Here is a 25178-nt window from a genome sequence, read left to right on the forward strand (position 1 = left end):
GCCATTTGATGGCCGTCATCATGCCTGAGAATCTCAGGAGAAGGGGATTTTAAAAGTGTTTTTATAAACAAAATGAATAAAAGTAAGACAGAGTAATAATGAGGAACTGCATTTGTCAGCTGCTTTCTGAAGTGTGCCATACTTGTTGCTAGGATAATGGAGAAAATTAATACATCCTGTCAGGACTGCATGACAGGAACACTGAAAAGCTCTGAAGTGACTGTACACAGTGGAATAGAGGAAATCCACTTTGATCTACCATTTTTGATGTTTTATAATTGCACTTATTATCAGGTCCTTTACTCTCTTCTTATTTGACACAAGATCCATTATCAGTGACAGCATGAATGCGAACATGGGCTTGATTTACAAAACTACTTGGGATGAGGTAATGGGGAAAAAAGCTTTTTGTTCCTAACTGTTGAGAAAAGAAAAAAAAAAATTAAATCATTTATGTTAGTACTATCAGCTAACATCTTCTGAGAAATGCTCCACTTCCAGTATAATATTGTTTATATGCTGTGTTTGAGTAGAGCTTGTTTAATTAGCTCCCTAATGAAATACTGTGTAACAAAATGAAAATTTATCATTTGCTTTTATGCCTTTGTTCAAGTGAACTAGGGCAGGTCACTGTGCCCAGCCTGGACTAGGCACCGTTTTCTTTCATGCTGCATTTGAATAGAACTCATTTAGTATTTTATTTTCTTTTAAAAAATGCTGTCTATTGAAGATTTTCAAACAAAGGTATAAAGTGCTGTCCTTTTAGCTTTCCATGCTGTCTTTTATGTCTCTCCTGTGTGAGATGAGAAGTACTGCTTCACATAGAGGCAGATTTCCAGGTATCTTGTCTTTTATTGGGCTATAGAGCAGAATTAGACTGTTTATATAGCATCAGGGGTATGTGCATACATTCAGAATCCATGCAGTCTTTCTCTGGTAGATGAAAAAAAAAAAGGTAAATTAGTTATTCAAATGAACTGAAGTTATGCACAGTGTTTTATTTATTTCCTACTGCAATCAACAAGAAGCCCCTGTTGGCTGTATTTAGGCTACATTTTATTTACTTGGCTTTTTAGGTAAAGAAATAAATGACCAAAGTGCTGGTGACACTGGTCGGGGCAGACGCACTGCCCCAGGTGCCAGCCCAGTGAGAGCCCTTGCGCATCATCAGAACAGCTCCCTGATTTCAGAGTGCAGTCTATAACAGAGAAATCTGCCTCCCTGACTTCTGCCTTGGTTCTAAGTGTTGCCTGTACCTCAGTGGTAAAGCTTTAAAATGTAAAATCACATTTCTTTGAATGTGTGCTGAAACACAAACATTTCAGGAAATGTGTCAATGCCAGTGACATTTCCCCAGAAAAGAGATCTCTGTCTGGAGGGGAACTCATCATCAGAGCAGGAGACTCACACAGGAAAGGCAGTTGTCAACATATTCACCTGGAAAGTCAGATAATGGTGAGGAAGAGGGCTGCAAATAATACCCTCATACTGGTACACAATTAATTAGTCTTCTCCCTTCCTCACTCTTTCTAATCTCTTGCAAGCTACTTCACTGCATATAAATAATCAAAGCTGAGCCTCCCATGTTCAGATGAGAGCTGTAAAGATTTGCTTTCTAGATTTATGAGGAGTCGTGTTTCCTCTGCTTTCTACCCTTAAGTGTTCTCTGCGCTGCCTGGTCGTGCTTGTATGCATTGGAGTCTGGTGAGCCACACTGTCAAGTCTCAGGAAACTTGTCACCCTACATTCACTATTGCCAAGCTTAATAAGACTTAGCACTTCTGTAGTGCATTTTTATGTTGAAAGTGTTATAGGAATATTAAATCAAATACTGCTCTCGGCTGAACTGGATCCCCATTCATTGCTCAGTTTTGCTTGACAGTAAGAACTTGGGACAGAAAATAAAGGGCTTCATTGCACCAGTGGAAGCATCAGCAGAGACTGTGAGAGAGAAGGAATGTGTTACCATGGCCATCAAGAGAGTGCACTTGGCAGTTCCCTTGCGTTCTCCTGGCTTACGTAAAAGGAAAATTAGACAGTGTCTCACTCCACTTACGCTTTTCCATTCCTGCTTTTGGGTGGGGAACTGTTTGACTTTAAAGATAGGAGCTTGCCACCAATTTTTGTTACGGATAAGGACCGCTTGTGCTTTCTGTACACTTCCAGTAGTAACTTCCTGCAGTCCTGCTCTGGAATCTGTGGCATTCCAGGTTCAGAATTTTACTATAACTCAAAAAATCCATTCTTGAAATTTTCCAGATGATTTTGCATATTCATTGATAGTGTGGATGTCATTCGCTTTAACAACAGCTATTCAGTGATTCTTTTAATAATATAGTCTAATAGAGGAGCTTTGTCTTTGACTAATGCCTATGTGGCAGCTTTTATTAGAAGACATGGGGGGTCTTTGCTGTTGCTGTGGGATAGGAAGGGGTATTCTGTAGGTAAATAGAGTAATTTTGAAAGCTGGATGACGTGTTTAGTTTTGTATAGTTAAATCATTATAATTTTAGTGCTGCCTTTACAGCATGTGAAATTAAACAAATCCTTCACAATGAAGATGAACGCAAACATAGACAATACTGTCATCCTCAGGGATCATCTGGAAGGGAATGAATCACTAGCCAGTAGATGAAAACCTTCCCTAACCATTTTACTTTGTATTAATGTTGGAGCTTGATCAATACCATAAATGTCAACTACAGTTTCTGTCATTTAGTTTGGTCTCATGAAGTAAACATTTTTGCATTAGCTATGCTGTCACATGTGTGCAGCAGTGCTTTTAATACAGATGATGTAGCAATATAATCATATTGTGCTATTGAATGGCAAAGATACTCACATGAGATGAATTTTAGCTCAGCAGATGTTCTTTCTGCACAGGCTCTTTGGGACTAGTGCCGGTGCTTTGCAGCTTGCAGGGCGAATCTGGGTGCTGGCACATGCACTGCAGAACTGAGCTGGTGACAGATCCTTCCCTTCCCTCTTTTTTCCTGTCTAATCAACAGGACAGAATTAGAGTTTTCGAGATCACTGCAGGCTGCAAACGAGCCTGGAAGTGTCTCTGCAGCCATCTGATGTTCTCTCTTACATTAGGCAAAATTCTCATCTGAATTTGGACTGTGAACTACCATACAGCTGGTTTAGATTATGTCTTTATACCCAGTTCTTCTTTTTTCAGCTGGAACCAATTCACTGGCATGTTACTCAAACATTTTTCAGCCATGTCTTTTTTTCTGCAGTAGGGTACGCATCATTTTGATATATGGTGTGTTGCTTTTTCTTCAATATAAGATTTTAAAGAGCAAGCGAAGGAGGAGGAGGAAAGCTGTGTTTTAGCAGCCCTCTCCTTTTTGATGTGTATGATTTTTTTCTTTCTTTCCTCATTTCTACTTAATGTGAAATTCTGAAAAGTTCAGTTTCAGCTGAATGCTGCAACTCAGCTCTAATAATTACTTCTGAAAGATCATTTTGAAATTTTATAAGCTGAAACTGCCTACAGATCTTCATCCATTTTGTCCACCCTCTTTGGTAAAAGGTAACTATTGGACATATTATTCCCAGCTACTTCTTCCACTTCCCTGGTACGTTTGCTTTATTTGCATTCAGTCTGGATATTCCATAGTAAGGGAAGGCAGGTGGATAAAGCACAGTGCAATGAACAGAACTATTCATTCTGTCCTAGCTTCCTTGATTATTCTGTTCCTCAGTGCTATGAGTTTGGCAGAGGGTGCTTTGTTACTTGGTTATTGCATCATTCAGATTGAAGAGCAGGAGTCCCATTTGTACTGCTCACAAAATCTGTATGAGGTTATTGCTAACAGTCGTGTATTTCAAAAGAGTTTTTTTGATTCAAGGAGGCATCAAAATTAGAATTGAAACATAAGTGTGAGGATTAGAAGGAAGCTATTCTGTTTTGGACAGTAAATCATGTGTTAAGTTTCAAATTGCTGTTCAAATGTCAATACCCAGCTCCCTCTGAGATCTGTAAATGAACTATTTCTTCTTTAGCTTTTAACTTTAGCATTACTGGTGGTACATGACTTCAAGGCAGATTCATTAATTTCTTTTCAGCCATCAGAAGGGATTGCCCTAAACTTGTTTCACCAGTTGGCTGAGTAAATTACACTCTCCTCTTATTTTCCCTATATGTCTTCTGATGAAACTAGCGATGACCTGATCACATAGGAAGAAATTTACCAATGGCTGGAAATTGGATGAGGTTCTCTGGCTGGAGCAGGATGCAGTCAGTGTTTTGCTCCATGCTATTCTAAAAATGTTCTGAAATTAAATCCTTCAAGATTACAAAAATTAAGTTTTGTAAATAAACTGAGGAAATATCAGCTTAACTTCTGTTCTTTCCACTGGGTGGAAATTCAGTGGAGACTTTGTGTTTGTGTAAAATACATACATATATGTTACATACCTACGCACATATACCTGTCTTTTACATGCAGGGTTTAAAGTTACATACACTGAGATTTGTGTGTATACTGCATGCTTACTCTGTGTGGATGAATAATTATCTATATAAAATTCTATATATAAAATATTTGTCTCTCCTCTAAATGACAGTTAGTAGCAACAAGTTTCTAGGTTATATTTGTTGATAAAAGCGAACAAAACCCATTCCAGAGTATTCCTTATTATCCATTTTAAATTTCTGTCCCAACAGTTTCATTTAGTGATGCACTGTGCTTTTATTGTGAGTGTAAATAGCTGTGTATGTAAGTTCATGATGATCTTTCTCTATCATTAACATTTTGCTTCTCTTTAGATGACACAATCTGTTTAGTGTAACATCACTAATCTACTCATCTATTTGTAAAATCCCTTATATTTTCACCAGATTTTTTATGAAAAACAAGTGTCAAGAAAGAACAGATTACTCTACAAGATGTGTGTGTGAGGATTTAACGCTACTTGCCTTTTTACTTTCTGTCCATTTTGCTTTATTTGCCATGCTGCTACATTCTTTTACTAAACCTGTACACAGAAAAGAAGTTTTCATTGAGCTGTTTGCAGGCATACTCAGGGCCATTTTCTCAGGACTTGGAGTTAATTTAGATCTCAGCAATTTGAGGTGCCTTGCCTTTGCCAAAGTGAGTTTTCATCTGCTGATGTATGGTCCATTCGCATTCCTCTGCTGGACCTTCTTATTTTACAAATTGAAGTATGTTTGTGCCAACCTGTATTTTACTGGTTCAGTACTTCCTTCCTTTCTAAATTACAAATACAGTAACCCTTTTCCTGGAACAGAATCTTACAGTATTGCACAGCTGATATTTTGAAGTGGCACATTTTCTGTTTCTAAATATATTAAAAGTAGATACACCCTCTCAAAGTTGGGCTCTTTTCTTCTGTAGTTACATCTAGCAAACCAAGGCAGAATAACACAATTGAAATTGATGGCATTAATTGCATATCATGCTGTTGTAACCAGAAAAAGAGATGGACCGTAAATTTACCCCTAAATCTTTCAAATAAATCCCTCTGCTCAGGTGTTTGGTCACAACAGGTTTTAAGCCATCATTCTGGCAATAAAAGGAAAATTAATGATTCTGTGAGGTATACAGCTTTTTGTACATAAAAATGAAGCAGCCTTAAAAACCTATTGACTTTCCAGTAGGTTAATATTTTCTAGTAGGTGACTATAGTCTATAAAAGTCAAGCCTGAAACAGATTAACCTTAGTTCTTTGGAGCTGCTATAAATTGCTGAAATTTGCCTGAATACTAACTGTGTAACACAATAAAGTCTGATGTTTGACCTTGGAGGTGTAAAATTAATCGGAATCCATAAATATATGGCCTCAGTTTAAAGAGGCACTGTATCCCAAATTTTCTAGTGCAGATGTGCACTGTTGTTAATAAGATACTGAAAGCGCTTGGTCAGTAATTTTTTTTCCCTGGGCTTCGTAAGTATAAAAATGTGTGAAATACCAAATTCTTTTCAAAATTCAAATGTTGAGCTGCCTACAGAAAGTTTCCAGCCATGTCAGTTGGCCAAAAACATCAAGTGTGAAATTCTCTGAGCAGTATGATGAAGCACTCACTATTTGTGCAGTGCTGGTCCTGCTTTGTGAGTCTTTGTTCTGGCTTTATTTTCATGGATATTTCACACTTTCAAACAGTTTTCTTCTAAAAGCCATTTTTTCTCCGTTTGAAGTTCTGAAATACGTAGGAGTTTGGCATAAGATTCAGAGCTGAACAAAGACTAATAATCTGTTTTCTGTCAAGAACCTGAATTCCTGAGAAGTTAGTTGTCTTGTTTTTCTTTGGTTGTAAGTACTGTAAGTTTCACTTGAGGTATAATTATTTTTATATCTTATAATTATTATTATTATTATTATTATAAAAGCAACTTCACCTAGTCTGGAAAGTAAACAAAAATAGCTAATAATGAGTTCTGAATAATTTGGAGTTAGGTTTCAGAATGATGTGCAAGTACTTCTTGCATCAAGCTCTCAGACTTTGAATCAGTTAAAGGGAAATTTCTTCTCTAGGAAAAGGTGAGAGAATTTTTTGCCTTAGCACCAACTCTTGCGTAGTTTGAACTCAAAATTTTATTTATTTTTTTTATTTGGAATGAGTGTTTTGATAAATCATGGAGTCTTTATAAAGGATGTCTTCCCATTTGATGTTTTCTTTTGTTGAGGTTTCAATTATTTAATTACAGGTCTTGATATGAAACTAATCATGCATGCATCCATATGAAGCTGGCATACTGAAAGCATAAAATCATTTAACAGTCATTACTATAAGCTGACGTTGGCCTGTAATTTTTGCAGTTAATGGGGGAGTTGATGCTTGGTGAACAATCCAATTAAAACTGGCAACAAAAGACTTAAAATGTCAGCCAAATTGCTTTTTAATAGTCAACGCAGCCGTCACAAAACATAAACATTAAAGTCCCCATAGCAGCATAAAGCTTCATGGTGAAACAATTCTAGAAAATGAATAATAATTACAGTATCCTGAGAATTCTTTTAATAGATCTGCGCTCATTAAAATACTTTGTTGAGTAGATTCATATGAAAAAGTATTTTTCCCTTGATACTTCTTTATGCATTTGTTTTGAAGGTTTTATTCAGTATTTTATAGATGTAATTTCTAGTAATATTCAAAAATGTGTGTCTTATTTACAATGAGTTTAAATAACTGTATATAGATAAGCTTCGAGTGAAACACAGAAATGTCTTGTGAGGTGAACTGAGGATACAGTCAGAAAGAACTTTTACAGCCTACTGATGCTGTAAAATAATGTAACCTTTGTTAATTTTGAATTGCACTAGATTCCTTTCGTAAATTGAGCCAGACTAGAAGGAGAAGCTTGTTGAACCTTCCAGGCTGAAGTTAACCAGCTGAATCTGCTTCTGCAACAGTGGCCTTATTGGTGCTCTGCTTAGAAGATGGTTGCAGATGGTTAAGAGAGTGCAGGGCTCCTATCAATAGACACCAGTGTGGAGGTAAAAGTGTTAAATAGTTCTGTGGAATCAGGGCATAGTCCTCAGTTCAGTAGAAAGGTCGAAACATATCAGAAGATGCACCTACTTGCTTCTAAGTGCCCAAATGTGCTTTAGAGAGACTGATTTGAAAGCTGTGGCCTTGTCTTATATTCATTTCCAGGCATTACATTACCTGTTTCTGTGTTGTTATTTTGTCTTTCCCTACAGAATTTTGGCTTTTCTTTGAAAAATAATGGATTTGCTGTTTACCATCAGTTACATGTGTTCCATTGTCTCTCCTTCCAGCCAGCTCAGGACTATAGGAGAAGTGTCAGCATACCTAAATAAGATGTTAGCAAACATCAATGCAGGTATAGATCTTTTTGTAGAAGTATTTGTTTTATTTGTGCATTGAGAGGGACAAGAAATTGTAAATTTCCTCCAGGGATAAAAGGCAGGAGTAGTCAATCAGCTAATTCTTCACTCAGGTATATCCTTAAACTAATACAGTGTAATTTAGATACCATGTAAAATAATTTGATGAGCAGCAAATAGCCTTCTGTGATGCTATCTGACAATTACATGCAGCCTCCTTAAATGGTCCCTTGTAATTCTAAGGGTTACTAAGAAAAAATTGAGGCTAACTATCCTACAGTTAAGGTTATCATTCTTCTTCCTTTCAAAAAACTTTGTTTCCCTTTTTAAAAACAATATTTTGCTCTTTAAATAGATAATTAAAAGATAATTTTAAATTTATGTCCATTTAAAAATTTGCTTCTCTTCTAAAGCAAAACTTCAAAACGACAATGTATGTTTTGAAATTGTAATTTGTCTTAAAGAACTTTTCTAGGAAATTTGTCCAGTAAAGTTTGTGAATTAGAATGTAAGTGAAGTTGAACGAAACAGACTCTGGTTTCCTGTGAGCTCTCTATCTTGGCCAACAGCGAATTAATACGGTTGCTGAGAAAAATCTACCCTACCATAATTTATGTTTTATTTAAAAACTGGTTTATAAGTCAGACTGCTCTAATGAAAAGATAGGAAAGGACAAATGTACTTGGATTTTATTTTTTTTAATGTTGTCAGTGATATTTTTTGACCAATATTAAGCACACGTGCTTGCTGCTTGTCAACTTAATAACTGTGCCTAAAACTAAATTTCACAATAATAAAGTGGAAATCTCTTTTTGACTGAGGAAGGGTAGATGATCATATTCCTAATTCCCATTACAAATTTGAATATAGGTGCAGCCATTCAGGAAGAGACAGATAAAAGCATTACTGGTTTCACCAAAAGCCCTTCATTTTTCTGGCTGATAGCCTGGTTCTGTGTAAAGATTTCTCTCTGATATCCCAAACAAGAAGCAGGACATTGTAGGAAGAACTCTGCTATGCTACACAGTCTACAGAGAAACCTCTTTAAAACTAAATCTCAGGGAATATGCCAGAATTAATTTCTACAGAGCCAGTACAGGGGATACTGATTTATAATCAGATGCCACCCAGTGAATTCTGGTTAAACTTTGTAGGGGAAGAGATGTTTGTCCTCAGCTGCTAACTTTGAGCAAGCTGTCTTCTACTTCAGTGCTCCTGTAGAGCACAGCCATTTAGACAGCCCTCAGCACTGCTCTGGTGCCCACTACCAAATTTTGACAAATTTGAGGATGATGTGCATATAGAGCCACATAATATAGAGTTATATAATAACTCTATATATATATATACTAATATAGTTATATTCTATATATGTTTACCTGTTATGGAGACATTTAACAGATTTTTCTAACCCTCCACAGGTTACTATATAACCATAGATAAATGATTTTTATCTTTTTTATACTCCCTATAATTATATAACAGTCATTGTAAATATATGTAAAGATGCTCATATCAAGCAATTTAATGTCAAGGTGAAATCCATAATAAAGCATATGGAATGCAGCTTTATTGAATAAAACTGTATAGCTGTTTAAGCTATAAACATATTATTCAGAATATTATGAATATAGGTTCTAGTCTGTATTTCTCTTGATGTTCCCTAATTAGTATCTTTCTAAAAGATTTGTCTTAAAAATGAAGTAAATAGATGTGGGTAGAGTCAAGTCCCAAATGATCCACGGGAGCTTCCATTTTCTACATCTGTACATGATATTGATCATAAAAACAGATGTAGGATTTCCAATTACGCTCTACAAAATCATGTCAGGAGACATTCTGGATGTCTGGTTTTGACAGGATAATCTGGAGGTATCCTGAGAAAAGCTTTTTTTGTAGCCAGGTGGGAGAAACTGAAGTATGGTTCATCCTTGAAGTGAGAAGTTAAGATGCTTCCACCTTGAATTAAATGTAGAGTAAGTTTGCGGTGCTGCTAACAAAGCACCAGCTCTGTCTCAGTCTAGTTGGCTACAAGACACACTTGGGATCTTGCCCCCAGATCTCAGGGCCCATCAAGATTGAAGTTTGGGTCCTGATTTGACTGGCAGGTTTAACCATGACTTAGGGCTTATATTATCATCTTTCTGTAGAGCCACAGAACAGTCTATGTTTGCCAAGATATGAATTAACAAACTTATGTCTCTCATGGCTGGGCTTTAAGTTGAAGAGGATTCTGTACTTTGGTGAACTGGTAGGACTCATGTCACCATCCCCAACCCAAAGGAGGCAAGTACTAAAAGGGAAGTCTTCCCCTCAGCTCTCACAGGGCATCAAGCTCAGATGCTGCAGGGCTTTACGTTACTTAGGTCTGTAACAGGGCATGGTCTCCAGCAGTCTTTTTTTCCTGAAAATGTTGCAAACTAACGGGAACACAGATGAAACAGGTAAGAGGCAGGCAGGGTGGTGACAGAGTGGTTGTCTTGGCTTGAAAAGACAGGTGTCTGTCAAGGAAGGTAGAAACCTCCCTTGAAATGGAAAAAATTGTAAACCACCCCCCATGACTCCTCAAAATTATTATAATCTTGAAATCAAGAGGCTCTCAGGCAAAGATAGTGAAATAGGAATAACAGTTCTTTACTAGGAAAATTAAAATAAAAATGCAGTAGTACAGAAAAACCCACTGACAGAGTCAGAATACAGCTGACACTCTAGTGGGCAAGGTGTTGGTAGCATTCTGATTAAATGGTGGCTGCAGTCCTCCTGGAGTGACAGATGTGGTTCTGTTGAAGGAATGATCCTGTAGAAGGGTGCAGTTTTCCTCTGAAGGTCCAGTGGTGATGTAGATGGGTCCTGTTCCCTCTGGGAATCCAGTGGAGAAAGGCTGCCTGTGGTGTTCCAAGGCTCAGATTATATCCAGGTAGGAATGCTTGGCTCCTCCCCCTGGGTGGAGCATCTCCCAATGGGATGATGTCATTTTATCAGTTGTGCAGTGAGACTCAATGGCCATTAACAGAAGATATCTCTCTGGAAGGAGGATGAGTTGTAGAAGAGATAAAGAACATTGCCCCACCTAGTTTTAACAGATGGTAATAGAACACATACTTTTGTTTACATCTTGCATTGCAACCCAAGACTGGTTTAATATGTCCATATTCATTTTTTTTCCACTGACCTATTGGGCTGAATACATGGTGTATTTCAGTATGATTTATAGTTGCTAATTCCATTACCCATAGATCCCTTTCAGAAAGCCCACTCAGCTAATGAATTTAATAAGACAAGGGCTAAAACTTGAATATTTATCACTGCTGAAAACCATCAATAACTGTGGAAACATTAATTTTTACAGCCATGACAGCTTGCAACCTATTTTACCAACCATAAACTGCTCTTTAATCAAAATCTGTTCACCTCTAAGGTCATCAAATATTTTCTGCCAGGCTACTTGTAAGTGCCTGTCTTTTGCAAACCTAGATGATAGGCTTACTCTGTAAGCTATAATTTCTCCCACTTTGTTCAGAGTTTTAGAATAGTGATTGTACTATCCCCTGTGAGTTCCCACTGATAGAAGTTACAACTCGTGATATTGACTGAACCTACCACTTTTAAGTAATGGCAGGAATTACAATTTCTCCTGAAAATATCACCTTTAAGCTGGCTGGGAGCTGCCAATCTTCACTGCGTCTGTTTGAATGCTGTGTGATGTTAATTGTACCAGCAGCTGCTTGATCTGCTAAACAAACCACTGGAAGCCTGAGCTGATTGTTTAGGCTGTTCCCTCAAACTCCATCAGAACTGGAGTGCTGCTTTTCTTCTCCCTTCACATTTTGTCCTTGACCTCTCTGACTCAGCCACCAAGGGGCCTGTCTTGTGTTGACACAGACTGTAGTGATTTAAGAGAATCCTGTCTCAGCTGGATGGATATTAAAATCTGACGGATGTACCACCTGCAACGAAGGAGAGGAAGGGAGTGAGTAGGAGTTTCATTGCAAATCTTTCATATTAATTGACATAAATGTGAGCATTTCACATAAATGGAATGTTTTTCACATAAATATTATACATAGAGCACATTAGTAGTTAACAGCTATGTGAAGAAGTACCATAGAACAAAGCTATAATTCAGGCAGTTCAGTAAAATAAAAGCACTTCAGGAACTGTTGCTCTTCATTCCCCTCTGGCAATGTCAATTTTATATGAACACACATCAGCATGTTTGTATTGTCAGGTGCTTCTGCATGAAAACATTTAAACCTTGCATTTCACCTCCAGTACACAGCATTATAACCTGAAACTCGTTTCAGGTTACAAACTACAACAGAGAGGGACATTTTATAGTGCAGTGTTTATGACCAAAATTATTCTACTTGAGCAGTCAGGCTCCCAAGTTAAAACACTGAGTGATGGAGTTAATTAAGGAGGGGTAGTGCTGTTGTAGCTCTAATGCTCTACAGATATAAGTGCCTCTAAAGTGAGGCAAAGTTTGTCAGGAAAGGTAATGTCTTTCAATGCACCAGCTGATACAGCTGCAGAGAAAAAAGAGCTAGCTTTGGGCCCAGAAGCCCTTCTTTTGGTTTGAGTATATTAACGTTTCTGTCATCAGAAAAGCAGAAACACTCCCCCACACACACCTTTAAAAAAAGGGTGTATCAGTCTTATTTCAAGATTTGTGCAAAGTAAAACTGACAAGTATACAGTACAAAGACAACAGATGCCAGAATTTTTTGAGTCCTGAAAGACAGACTATTATTAAATGCATCCTACCCCGAAAGTTGGAAGAGGTGGTCTTGTAATAGTTACCCAGAGAAAAACCACTGCCTTTCCTTCTCTAATGAGTTCTAACCTCCATTCTTTGGCCTGATAAAATTCTCCCACATCTTTCTACACCTGAGTCAAGAAATAGATGTCTGCAAGAGACCCTTTCAAGACACTTAAATTTCATTTTTGAAAACACTGAGATCTTAAGTATTTTTTTCACTTTTGTCATGCCACTAATGGAAGTTTTACCAGAAATGGAGCTCAGCAGTGTTACGATCCTGATGTGCAGTGATAATTACTGGCAAATGCAGAAGTCTTGCTGATGAAAATTCCTTCTGCTCATTGTTGCTAAGGGGTTTAAGGCATTAATACTTGATATCACATGAAGGTAATAGAGTCCCCTTATACTCTTTGACTTGTGAAGATTCTCTAGCAGACAAGTTATACATTAATTTGTTTGTTAGAAATGGATCAAAAGTGTAAATTAAAGTATGGGAAAATCCCAGGCTCGTGTTAGTCTACCTAAGGAACCATAAACTTGCCTAAAGTTCCATAAGGAATTTTAGTCAAGTTTGATGCTATACTGCAAGAGACTGTATTATTCAGAATTAAAGAAGTACAAAACATACACTTCTGTAAAAACTAGAGTGTTTTATAGAAAGATGTGCTGGTGATGGTCCCATCATTCCTTTTTCCTCTGGTGTTCAAAACCAGGTAATTACATTTTTGTAAAGTCTCCTAGAATAAGGTCTAGTATGAGTGTTTATAAAATATAGTTACTTAGGTCTTATAGGACAAGTTTAGCTTTTAATATAAAAACATTAAGAAAAGGAAGTGCTGCCATCATAAGCAGTCCTTACTGCCCCTGTGCAGAATACAGAGGCCTTACAGAGCTTTCCAGTACATAAAGGGGTTATAAGAGCATGGGAGGGCTCATGCTTTTGATAAGGGCATGCAGCGATAGAAGGAATGGATTTAAACTGATAGAGAGCAGTCTTACATCAGATACTGGAAGTTCTTCCCTATGAGGGTAGGGAGGCCCTGGCACAGGGTGCCCAGAGAAGCTGTGGCTGCCCCATCCCTGAAAGTGTCCAAGGGCAGTCTGGAAGGGGCTTGGAGCAACCTGGGAAAGTGGAAGGTGTCCCTTCTCACAACAGGGGGCTTGAAATTAGATAATCTTTAAAATCCCTCCCAGCCCAAACCATTCTACAATTCTAAGCATGCTTTAAAAATAATCATAGTGTGGTTTGTAACTGAGCAGTAGTATACCCACAGAACTTTTAAATAAACTGAATTAAAGTCCCTGAACATATGTTGCAATTTCATTCATTAAATAATGGATTGCTAGCTAATTCACACTCTACTGAGACACATCAAGTAAATTAAAATATATATATATATCCAGACATACCAAGAAATAATAAATTCAGGAACTGAAAAAATTAAAATACTTCAAAAGCACTACAGGTTAGATGCAAACCTTTTATGGTTCATTACGTTTTAGTATATTCTCTCTGATATACTTCACCTAATAACAATACAGGCTATTGTAGCCTTGTCAGTAAATGATAAAACAGTTCAATTACCCTGTCTTTTATAAGGATCCAAACAGTATAGTAAAGTATATTTCAGAACTGTTAGGAAAATAGTTCTGCCAAGGCTTGGCTAATTTTCAAAACTAACTTTAAATTATGTGTTAGCTAGTTGATTAAGCTGTTTATTTCATTTTTGCCAGTCTGTAAAGCAATTTGGCTACATGCTTATGATTACAAAGGCATTTTAGCCTGACTCTTAAGGAAAATGAGTTTGTATTAATGCTGCTCTTTTCCATCGTTCTGATCTGTCCATCCAATTCCTTTTGAACAAAACAGCAGCACTCAACCACCATGGCAGAGCCAGGGAATGTCCTGAGTTAACTGACTTTCCACTGTCTGAAAAGCAAAAGCCTATTTAAAAAGCAAGATCTGAATTATTTCATATCCTGAAAGGAAAATCAGTAGTATCAGAACTCAGGAGATGAAGAGGAGCTGTTGAGATCTGTGCTCTGTAAGTGTGGAATACCAAGCTCCATTACAACAATTACCATGGAACAGCATGTGTTCAGTGTTATTTGTGGACCATCCAAAAGAACAAGCCAGAACCAAAGAAGAAGAAACATTCAGGAGAGTAAAATAACTGCTTCCTTCAAATTTCAAAGGAAAGAGAGAAAGCAGAACTCCATCAAGCTAGCAGAATTTCAAGGTGAGATTTTGTTGTTTCCAGCTGCCATCTCTACTGCAGCTTCTCTTGGTGTGAGTGCATGAAGTTTGCTAAGTGCCTCAAAGAGTGCCTCAAGAGCAGAAGAGCTCAAATTAACAGTTACTGTGTTAAAAAATTTTAAAAAACAGGTTAGAAGCAAGTTTGAGTAGTTTGTGAAGTGGATGGGGAATGTGCAAGTTGGAGTAAAAGAAAAAGTAAAAAGAAAGTAAAAAGAAATCACCTGAATGTTGTCTGGATCTTTTCAGGAAACTTAACAGTTCTAGATGTGCTCTGCTGAAATGAGAAAAATTAATAAAATTTATTTTAAAAAAATTACTCCTCAGGGGAAAGAATTTAGAAATTTTCTAAACAGTCTCTTTTGTCTGTAAAAAAATGAGCTAAATGCAGATGAGAAGGGCAATGATGAAGACCAAGAGAATAATTTCTGGCTTGGTTACTCCTCAGGTGGAAATCTGATTTGAAGCAAATTATTCCAAGTGTAAATTTTGAGCTGAAATATTGTTGTATAGCTACATTTTTAGATGAACAGAAATTTCTATCACACCATGAAGACAATGAAAACAAACAAATCTCTATTTTCATATTGTATAAATGTTTTAATGTACAATAATTAAAAAATATGAACATTATTAGCAGCCATTAAAAATAAAAACAGCAGTTATTATAGATAACGTTAGGTAAGACAATTCCTGTATCAGTCTCATGCATTTTGGAAGCTTGTTGGCTTTAGACATCTTGCATAATATCCCCTTTCAGGTATTAAAATGATTTTTCAGCAAGTTATTTTATATAGTGTGCTGTTTATTTAGAGTCCTGAAGAATCCTAAGTGTACATACTAGATTTAATGCTGCTTTATAGGCCAAGCAATATTTTTTGTGTCATAAAAATAATGAGATACAGACTTAGTTTCAAGCAAAATAAAAGCAACTTCGCCAAATTAGAAAGTCTGTAAAAACTAATTGGAAACTCAGGCTGATTCTAAGCCTAATGAGTTTGCAGGGCTTCACTGAAACGAGGGTCTGATGAGGAAGACTTTTAAATCACCAAAATAATCAGGCTCCAGTGTAAGGTTTTCTGTGATACCAGTAGCTAGATGAGAGGGTGACAAGTGTGATAATTAAAAAGGAATTCCCCCAGGAAATCTGATATATTGATATATGGTTCTAAATTGCACAGGGAGATATAAGGTACCCTATGAGCCAGAGAGACTGTGTTCCAGAGCCAGAACCAGTCCCTTACATGGAACAAACTAAACTCTGTCAGACAATTGTGTGCCATTGACAGGACAGGATAGCTAAAAGGGGAAGAAGGGAACTAAAAGATGTGTTGCCATATGGAACATGTCACAATATTGTCACAGTACAGCTGATCTGCACTGGACAAGGTAAATCTGGCCATAACACAAATCCAATTCCGCTAGCCTAGTTCACGCCAGAACAAGTCCCTGGGTAAGTTACACGGGACCCTCAGCCAACCCTATTAGAGCTTAGTTGCAAACACACCACTGACCAGAAATCTGGGTGGAGATCAATCCCAGACAATGACCTATCTAAGCCTGGGTGTTTTGAATTGATTATATAAGTAAGTTCCAAACAATAATAAGGGCTGTTTTTTCTGATGATCAAGAGGACTTGAGTCACGGCTTCTGTCTCCAGCCCACGATCTGCATGAAACAGATTATACAGGTTTTTTCCCAAATACCTAGAGAAGCAGTCACCTTGGCATTTACTGCTCTTGATGTACTTCGTAGAGTCTAACTGTGTGTCCTGTTAAAAATCAGCATTTTTATAACAGGACAGTGACTCAACCATTGAAATGGCTTGTCATGAAAATTATAGGTTGTATAATAATCCTGCAAATTTTCTGCTGATTGGATTTAAGATTGATACCTTAAACAAGGAAATGTCATTGATAAAACACATCAGGATGCTGGACATCAAATATTATGTGCAAAATTTGGGTAGCTTTCAGTTCTAAAATAGCGGGATACAGGATTTACCTGGATTAATTATTATATGAAAGTGCTTTAGCAGATTATTTTGGAGCCCTGGACTGTTGACTCTAGTGATTTAATTTACTGAGGTCTCCAATTTTGTAATATGCTTAGAAATGCTTTTCTGGTGTATGCAAACAAATATTACAGCATAAACCTTAGTGCAACTGTAAGAATGCTGCTTTGATAAAAGATCAATGAAATTAAAAGGATTAAGCCTGGGCCAAATCTGTGACAGCTTTGCTTACCACAGCATTGAAAAGCTTATGTGGAGCACTAAACAACCTTGTTTCTCCCGCTGGGGTAAATTGGGACTGTCACAGAGAAAAAGGTGCTTTATTTCCACTTTCCAAGCCATTCCATGAAAGAAGGGAATACAATTCTGTCTTTCACCTTGAAGACACATCATCTCATAATGTGAAGAATGTATGTGTTGTAAATGGATGGCAACAGTTCCTTGCAGGGAATTTTTGCAGGTTCATCAGAGCTTCGCTCCAGCTGGATTTCTGCAAATTTAAATGGACATCTGCTAAGGTAAAAAGGGAGAGTGAGGGTGAGTACAGAAATGGGATACAGCTGTGTTAGACACTAAGGTGAAATAGCTGGAGGAGTTTGTGATTAACAAGTTCCAAGATCACTCAGTCTGGCAGCAGTTTTTACCACTGTCTTCTTTACAACATGTTTGCTATTGCCCACAGCTGTGTATCTGGCTGTACTGAGATTCTTTGGAGACTTTGGGGAAGTAGAGGAAGCAAGGTTTTATTGTTCCTTGAAAGTACCACTGCACCATGTTTGTGTCTTCATTGTCCTTTGCAGGAAGATTGAAGCTCAGTTGCTCAGGCTGAGCCACCTTGAGCCACGTGGCAGCATTTGTTAGCACAGGAAAGGACCCTGTGCAGGTACAACATCCCTTTGGGGTCCTGAGGGGCAGCCTGAGGGTCCCATAGGGCAGTGGCAGCACAGGCAGCAGGGTCTTGGGTTCCCACCAGAGGCATCATTGACTCTAGCTCCTTCTCAGACTGGTTCAGTGGCTGTGAGCTCCCTGCCAGCTCATCTGCCTTTAGCTGCCATAAAAACCTTCTCTCTGGGTGTCGTGATGATTAGTGCTTCAGAGACATTTTCTCAGCTCTCATTTAACAAATGCAATAACAGACTCCAGAAATGTATTAACATTGTTTTATGAAAGGTGTTTGTTAGGGGATAGGACTTACTCAGTCATTTTCTCTCAAACTGAAGTGTAAGACTAATTTTTATACTATTTCTTTCATGGACGTTTTAAATGAGAATTACGCCTGGTGAAATCAGTTGGTATTTGTGCTGCCATTCAGTGTCAATTTATATGTTCTTTACTTTCATCCATGAAAAATCGTGACAAATTAAGTGAATGTTTTACCACCTTTTTTGTTTGTTTGTTTTTGCTTTATTTGTTTGTTTTGCTGTTGTTGAATTACAGTGCTGTAGGGTGTGTCTGTATCTGATAGTTTCTGTTTCAATAAACTGTTATATTTTAAATTATTGCAAATATTGCAGCAACATTTGCAGGAAACAGGGTAAAGAACATTATGAAGCACAATACTTTATTCCAAATAACAATTGTATCACAGGATCACAGAATGGTTTGAATTGGAAGGGACCGGTTTCAACCCCATGTTGTGGGCAGGAACACCTTCCACTAGACCAGGTTACTCCAAGCCCTGTCCAACCTGGCCTTGAGCTCTTGCAGGCATGACTCAGCCACAGCTTCTCTGGGCAACCTGTCCAGTGCCTCACCACCCTTACAACAAAGATTTACTTCCTAATATCTCCTGTAAATCTGTCCTACTTCAGTTTAAGACTTTAGTCTCCGCTTTCCTTTTTTTAACTAAGATGAACATAAATGAACTGCTAACTGCAAAACAACATCTAAAGACAGTCTTGATCTTTCTAAAATAATAATCCTCCGTGTGTTTGGTTGTCTTTTCCTTGTTGTTTCAGATATGCCTGGTAGCCCACATAACCAGTTCACCTTCAGACCGCTGCCGCCGCCGCCTCCCCCACCGCACGCCTGCACCTGTGCCAGGAAGCCGCCTCCCTCGGCCGACTCCTTGCAGAGGAGGTCCATGACCACGCGCAGCCAGCCCAGCCCTGCTCCCATGCCCCCCACCAGCACACAAGATTCGGTGCATCTTCATAACAGCTGGGTCTTGAACAGCAACATACCCCTGGAAACCAGGTATGGACCAAGGGTGTGCGCAGAGGATCTCAGATGTCGAGGGAAAAAGACACACAATGGGGAGGAGGCCTGACGTTGGCACAAGCTGGTCATGGGTAATTACAAGTCTGCCATTTAGGACATGCCAATGTATTTTGCTTTGAGGCCATCTCAAGTAGCCACATGAGTCCTTATTTGTTTGATTCGTCTAGGTCAATAATACTCAAAAATGCATGTTATGCAAAGTTTTGGAAGATAGTGATTCTTTTAATGTGTGTAGGTTACCGTGGCATTTTATGGTTATGTGCGGTCAGGATTAGTGCCTGTGTGTTTGTCTTGCCCTCCCATATTCTCCCAGGACCATTTTGTAACCAGGAAATAGACGTTTGGTTTAATCTGTGTACTTTGGCACTTCTGGAGTCACACAGAGTCAGGAATGATTGGGGTTTGAAGGGACCTTTGGAGATCATCTAGTCAGGCTGTACCTTTCCTGTGAATAAGAAAAGACCAGAAATAATACTAAAATTGTATGTTTCTCAGTATGTATTTAAATACTTTATTGCATATATAGCCAAATAATATAATTTGATAATCATTTGGCAATGGAGAAATGATATTGGGCATATCAAGACTTACCTCTGGGAGCTGGGGGAGAGAGCTACTCCAAAAAACAATTCAGAGCAAATACATTCTGTATTCAGGTAACTTACTTTTCAGTACCCAGAGCTCTGCACAATCTCCTCTGATTTTTTGGCTAAAGTAAGCTTTTCCTTTTTTCTTTTTCCACCTGTTCCTGGTAAGTATTAGCTAATTTGATGGCTTTCAACTAGCTGTGTTTGCTGACTTGATTCTTAAAACAAGATCGTGGTTTTCAGTCTTTTTCTCCTTCATTGTCCCAGAGCACTGGGAGGTTTTAACTAGGGTTTACTTTAGGTTTTGCCATTTTTAAGTATGTGAAGTGCAAGAGTTTGTGAACGTCATGTTTGGTGAAACAGATAAATTTCTGACATTCACCAATTGGATCCAGAAAATATAAGGTATTACACACAGAAACCAGTTTGGGTTTTTTTTAATGCATATGTCCAAGGCCTAGTCATCACAATTAATCACTGAAACCTAGATTTTGTTCCTTTTTAACAAGGTTGGTTTTATTTTATTACAAAAAATAATCTTAATATGTATCTTTAAACACTTCTCTGCTGCTCATCAGAAGTGTCAAGTTGTAGTTCTGCTAAGTTAGGATTGAAGAACATGCCAATTCATTCTGAAATAGAATTTTCCTTATTTACATTATGGACAAATCTCAAAAACAATCAAGGAGGATGGTAAGTTTTCTGCAGAAGTGAACATAAACAACATTTTAGTTCAGCTGATCCTTCTAGAGCTAGAAGCTTCTGCTTACACAGTCTACAAAGATAAACCTCTGCTGTTTCTGGTGTAACAAGCTTATATATCTGCCTCTACTTTCTGCTGCAAGAAAGGTGATCTCTGGGTGTTCTGTCCCCTGAACTTTTGGTTCTCTTCAATTAACAGTCAGGTAGATCTTCAGGCTCTCTGCATTCATGTTCACTGCATTTCCATCAGACTTCATTGGGGGAAATGCTTTGCAATTTATTTTTCTTTTGAGTTCAGTTTAAATTTTTTTGTTTCTTATTATTTTTTGCAAATTTGAAGCTTCTAATACAAGACAAATACAGAGATATATAGCTATATCTGTAATTATATAAGGGGCTGTGCAGTGAATTAGGAATTCAGACTGGAAAACATCCTTTGGGTAGTCATTCACAGAGGCTGGAAATTTTCCGCATTCTGACCCTTCAGTGGTTGTTTCAGCTGATTTCATGCCCCCACTGGTCACTCCCAGAAGCCTTTCATGAAGCTGGCTGAAAGACTGGATAATCCATAAGGAAAATCTGTGAGTCTGTTTGCCAGGCTGTATCTGCAGTTTGTGAGCAGACAAGTGCTATAGCAGAGGAACACTGTACTAAAAAATATTTGTCATCACCACTTCCCAGCAGTCTGCAGTGCACAGCACAGCCTTAGAGAAAATGAAGGGCTTGCAGCTTGTTTTTCCTTCCTTTACCAGGGAACAATTCTGCCATTATTGAACTGGCACTTTGGCCTAGTATATGGATTCCCTTGCTTTCCTTCTCCGTTAATGTTTAGTTGTCCATTAAAAATAATCCTACAGAATAAAGAGAAACTTTTCAATGTTATGTTTCCATGCCAAATCTTTAATAATACCAAATTCACCTAATATCTACATATCTAATATATATAAGCAGATTTTTTTTTATTAAATTTGGAACATTTGCAGTCAAAAAGAAGACTCAGACAGTAACGTATTCCCTACTGTAACAACTAGGCAAAAATCAGAATACACATGTTCAGTTTTTCCTCCAACTCCATCTCCTCTTAATCCATAAACGGAACATGTGTTTGATGTTTTATTTACTGCCATGGAATATTAGAGAATTTTTAGACAGGGAAGGATTTCGTAGAACTAATCATGTGACTGTAAAACCTGTTCACTCTGGACAGACAAAAATTAAGCAAGTTTATGAGTCTGTTCATAATGATAATGTGTCATATTTATGTAAAAGAAAATTCTCGAGTTCTGAAAATGTTTGCAGTACTCAGATTAAACAGATTAAAATAATTAGAATTTGAAACCCTAGATCAGATGGCAAAGGGCTACAGTAAAGACATACACTGTGGTGTGTGTGTTTGAAAGTTTTCTTGTACAGTAAAACCTAGTAACATTTTTATAGAAAAGGGCAAATCAGAAATTTTGTTTTGTGCTTCATCTAGAGGCGTTACATGCACTAATCTGCAAAGCTGTTCTGTCAAGACCTAGCTTACGAATGCAACTTTCCAACGATGAGACTGACTTGGAAAGATGAAATTACTTGTTCAGGTTCACACCAGCTTTTGTCAAAGCTGAAATTAGAGTCTGTCTGTGTGTCATTGCCAAGGCCAGTTCTCTAACTCTGGCAATTGTTCTAATTACAAGCAACCTAAATAAAAACAAAAATTATGAACAGCTTTAAAACTCCAGAGGACATTATCAAACATCAGCTGCTGAGGGAACTGGAGAAGAGGTGCAATTGTAGGTGTAGCAGCTCAAACTGGTGACTGATTGTGCTGCAGCCTTCAGCACTGTAATGTGCTCAGAGATGCAAATGCAGTCTCCATCTATGCATGCACACACACAGGGAAAAATGAACATATCCATTATTAAAATTGCTTATGAACATGCAGTAATTTCATTGCCATACAGAGAAACAATTTTTAAGCATTGCCGGAAAAAGACTGCAAGGATCTCTCATACCACATAAAGACATGGAAAATGTTGATTCTCTTTTTTACAATCATGTTATTGGGCTCTTAGAAAAATTGATTTTTTTTCCCTCTCCCCCAGAATAAAGTACTTGCAACCTATTGCCTATTCCCTTCCTTTCCACTAAAATAATTGTTTTTTCAGGGTTCGCAGATACTTTGCTCTAATGCTTCAAATTTGTGATTTACAGTGTAATACATTGTCATTATCTCTGACAGCCCCATCTGAGCATAGCTTATTACGTTTTATGGAGTGAGTATTAAACCCTGATAACTCCAAGGAATGTTATTCATTTTCTCCATGCCCTTCTAGTTAACTCAGTATTTTTTTCCATATCTTGTTTTCTTAGTTTGGTATTTTTCCTGCTGTTTGCTATTTATTTTCCCACTTCAGTCAAATCCCCAAAGAAGTAAAATCTAGATGTTAAGTAGGATTTTACCTGAAATTTTTCTTACCCTCCTTATAGTCTGTTTCAGATCCCTCATGGCTAAACCATTGGTCACATTTATTTTGAGTTAAGTTTTGACATAGATTACCAAAGCATTACAATTTTAAGTTTTCTGTCTAAATCTCAAAATTTAGCTAATTTTGCTTTTGTTTTAAAGTGGAGTTTTTAGTCCTGTTTTGTTCATCAGTATTTAAGATATTTACTTGTTCCTTCCTTTTATAAATCAAATTTCTTCCTAGTTCCTCTAGCCCATTTAGCAGTGTTGGCAGTAAGGTTAATGCTGTGCTGAATGGACTGAAATCTCCCTTCACTGCACTGGCAATGAGCCAAGTCCTGTGGAAAACGACAGCTTAATTTAAGCAATCTTATCACCATGGTAATAGCTCCTCTAAGGGGACAGTGAGGTACCAGACCATAAACCTGAAATTCAATTATCATTAATATATATATATAAAAAACTTTGAAGTACTAGGGTAATAAGAGGAGTATTTGGGGTTCAAGGCAGTAATTATTATTAGTTACAATTCCTCAATTGTTTGATTAAAGTTTGATTATGTCTCTAAACACTTAAAACTTTGGGAGTTTTGGAGTTCAAGAAGTGTATTTGAATCATCATAGAGATGGAATCATTTCTTTCCATGTTACATAGTTATTAAGGGTATATAGGTATGATTAGCTGTATTTGTTTTCCTGAAAATAACTTGATTATGTTTCTATTTGGTATAGGGGAGATCTTGACAAGAAGCAAGAAATTTATTCTGCACTATGGTTTAGCTTTATTCTTTTTAAATCAACTTCATAATTATTTTTTCTCTTCAGGAAGTACATTGGTAACCTTTCAAATCACAGACACCTGTACATAGTCCCTTTCTATGTAAGCTGGAGTAATTTTAAAAGCAAAATTAATTAAATAAAATTGCATCTAGAAATTCACATTCAGTTCAGTGTGAGCTCCTGGAAGGTTTGGTCTTTCTTCTTGGTCTTGGCATTTGAACATCTTGTGGATCTTGTGAATCTTGCCTCCAGTGCAGAGGCTCAGAAAGCACTTTTTTGTGTCTTGATTTTTTTCCCAGTTCAAGGTTTCCATAACAAACAGAGCAGCTTTTACAGCTCCCAAGGCAGACAGGTGTTAATGGTCATAAGCCACCAAATCAGGAGACACTTTCTACTTGAGCAATGCAGTTCACTGGGAACTTGTTTGCAAATGGAGCCTACTCCTGAGTTAAATGACCAGATTTGGGGCTATTCCAAGAATAAATGCAGGGGAGAGATTACTTTATGATCTTTTCTTCAAATTATGTTGGCCAGTATTTGCTATTATGACATTTCTCTTGTATTTTCTCATTTTCTACCTAATTAAACAATAAATCAACGTATACAGAGGTTGACCATATCAAAACAAGGGTTTTAAATTCATTCTGAGTCCCGTGTGTTTTCACTGTGCAGCAGAAAAGATCTGAAAATATTTGTCTTCTGAATTCCAAAAGATAAATTGAAGACTGTCAATATGACCATGAACTGAAAATAAAAGCTGTAAATGTGACCTTAAATTTAATAATGTGAGAATGAAGGTGGCTTTTATGGAAATAAAAATATAACCATTTGTCAGCTACAGTGAAGTACAACTTTCGTGTCAGCAGCAATGGCACTTGAGGTCCTGCTTTTCAGTAGTTTGAGATGCAGCCACTAAGGACAATAGGGTAATTTAAATTTTTCATACACTCTATTGCATTTTTTCTTTGTGAGAAGGTCTATTGTGGGCTTCCCTGGAAGAGTGGGATAGTATTTGTGTAAGGATTTTTATGGTGACTAAATATAGTAACTTGAGCAGTCATGCTGCAAATACTCCTTGCTCATTATTTTGAATAATATGTTGGAATCTAAAATTGTAACTGCATGTAAAGCTATGTTGTGATTTTATGGCCACCAATGAGCAAGCAGTCTTTTAGCTTTCTATGAAATAGTGTTTCCATTTGCAAAACCAGAAACAGACTGAATCTAAATTTTGAAAGAGGGTCTAGGCTGTGAGAAGGGGTCAGAAACTTGAAAAAAGGACTACCTTTTCCAAAGGTCTCAAAAAAATTGCCAAAGATTTACAAAAAAATCATATATATATGTGTAATGTTACTGCCCAGAAATTTTCTATTTTCTGGATAGCTATTTCTAGGAAAACTGATTTCGAAGACTAAATAGTATTTATATCGTCAATGTGATAGAACTCTTGTCAAGGTGAACTTTGTCTTATTTGTCACAGTAGCTGTACAGCTTGGATTAGACCATATGCACATGAGTGTAGGTACTTGGAAGTAGACTGAAATGCTGGTAACAAAATCAGTTAGAATATGCATGAATATTCACAGGAGGAAA

The 25178-nt window shown here is 37.4% G+C and overlaps 1 protein-coding gene across 8 annotated transcripts in view; it reads left to right on the top strand.

Moving 5' to 3' along the window:
- Positions 1-25178, top strand: part of TENM1 (teneurin transmembrane protein 1) — a 353764-nt gene that overhangs the window by 177449 nt on the left and 151137 nt on the right. For all 8 annotated transcript variants that reach the window (XM_086850669.1, XM_086850668.1, XM_086850671.1 and 5 more), the window contains one exon: positions 18807-19044. In XM_086850669.1, coding sequence (XP_086706795.1) covers positions 18807-19044 — 238 coding nt within the window. The remainder of the gene's footprint in view (positions 1-18806; positions 19045-25178) is intronic.

The sequence above is a fragment of the Cyanistes caeruleus genome, chromosome 14 (genome assembly GCF_971803275.1).
Source record: "Cyanistes caeruleus chromosome 14, bCyaCae1.hap1.1, whole genome shotgun sequence".
Taxonomy (NCBI): domain Eukaryota; kingdom Metazoa; phylum Chordata; class Aves; order Passeriformes; family Paridae; genus Cyanistes; species Cyanistes caeruleus.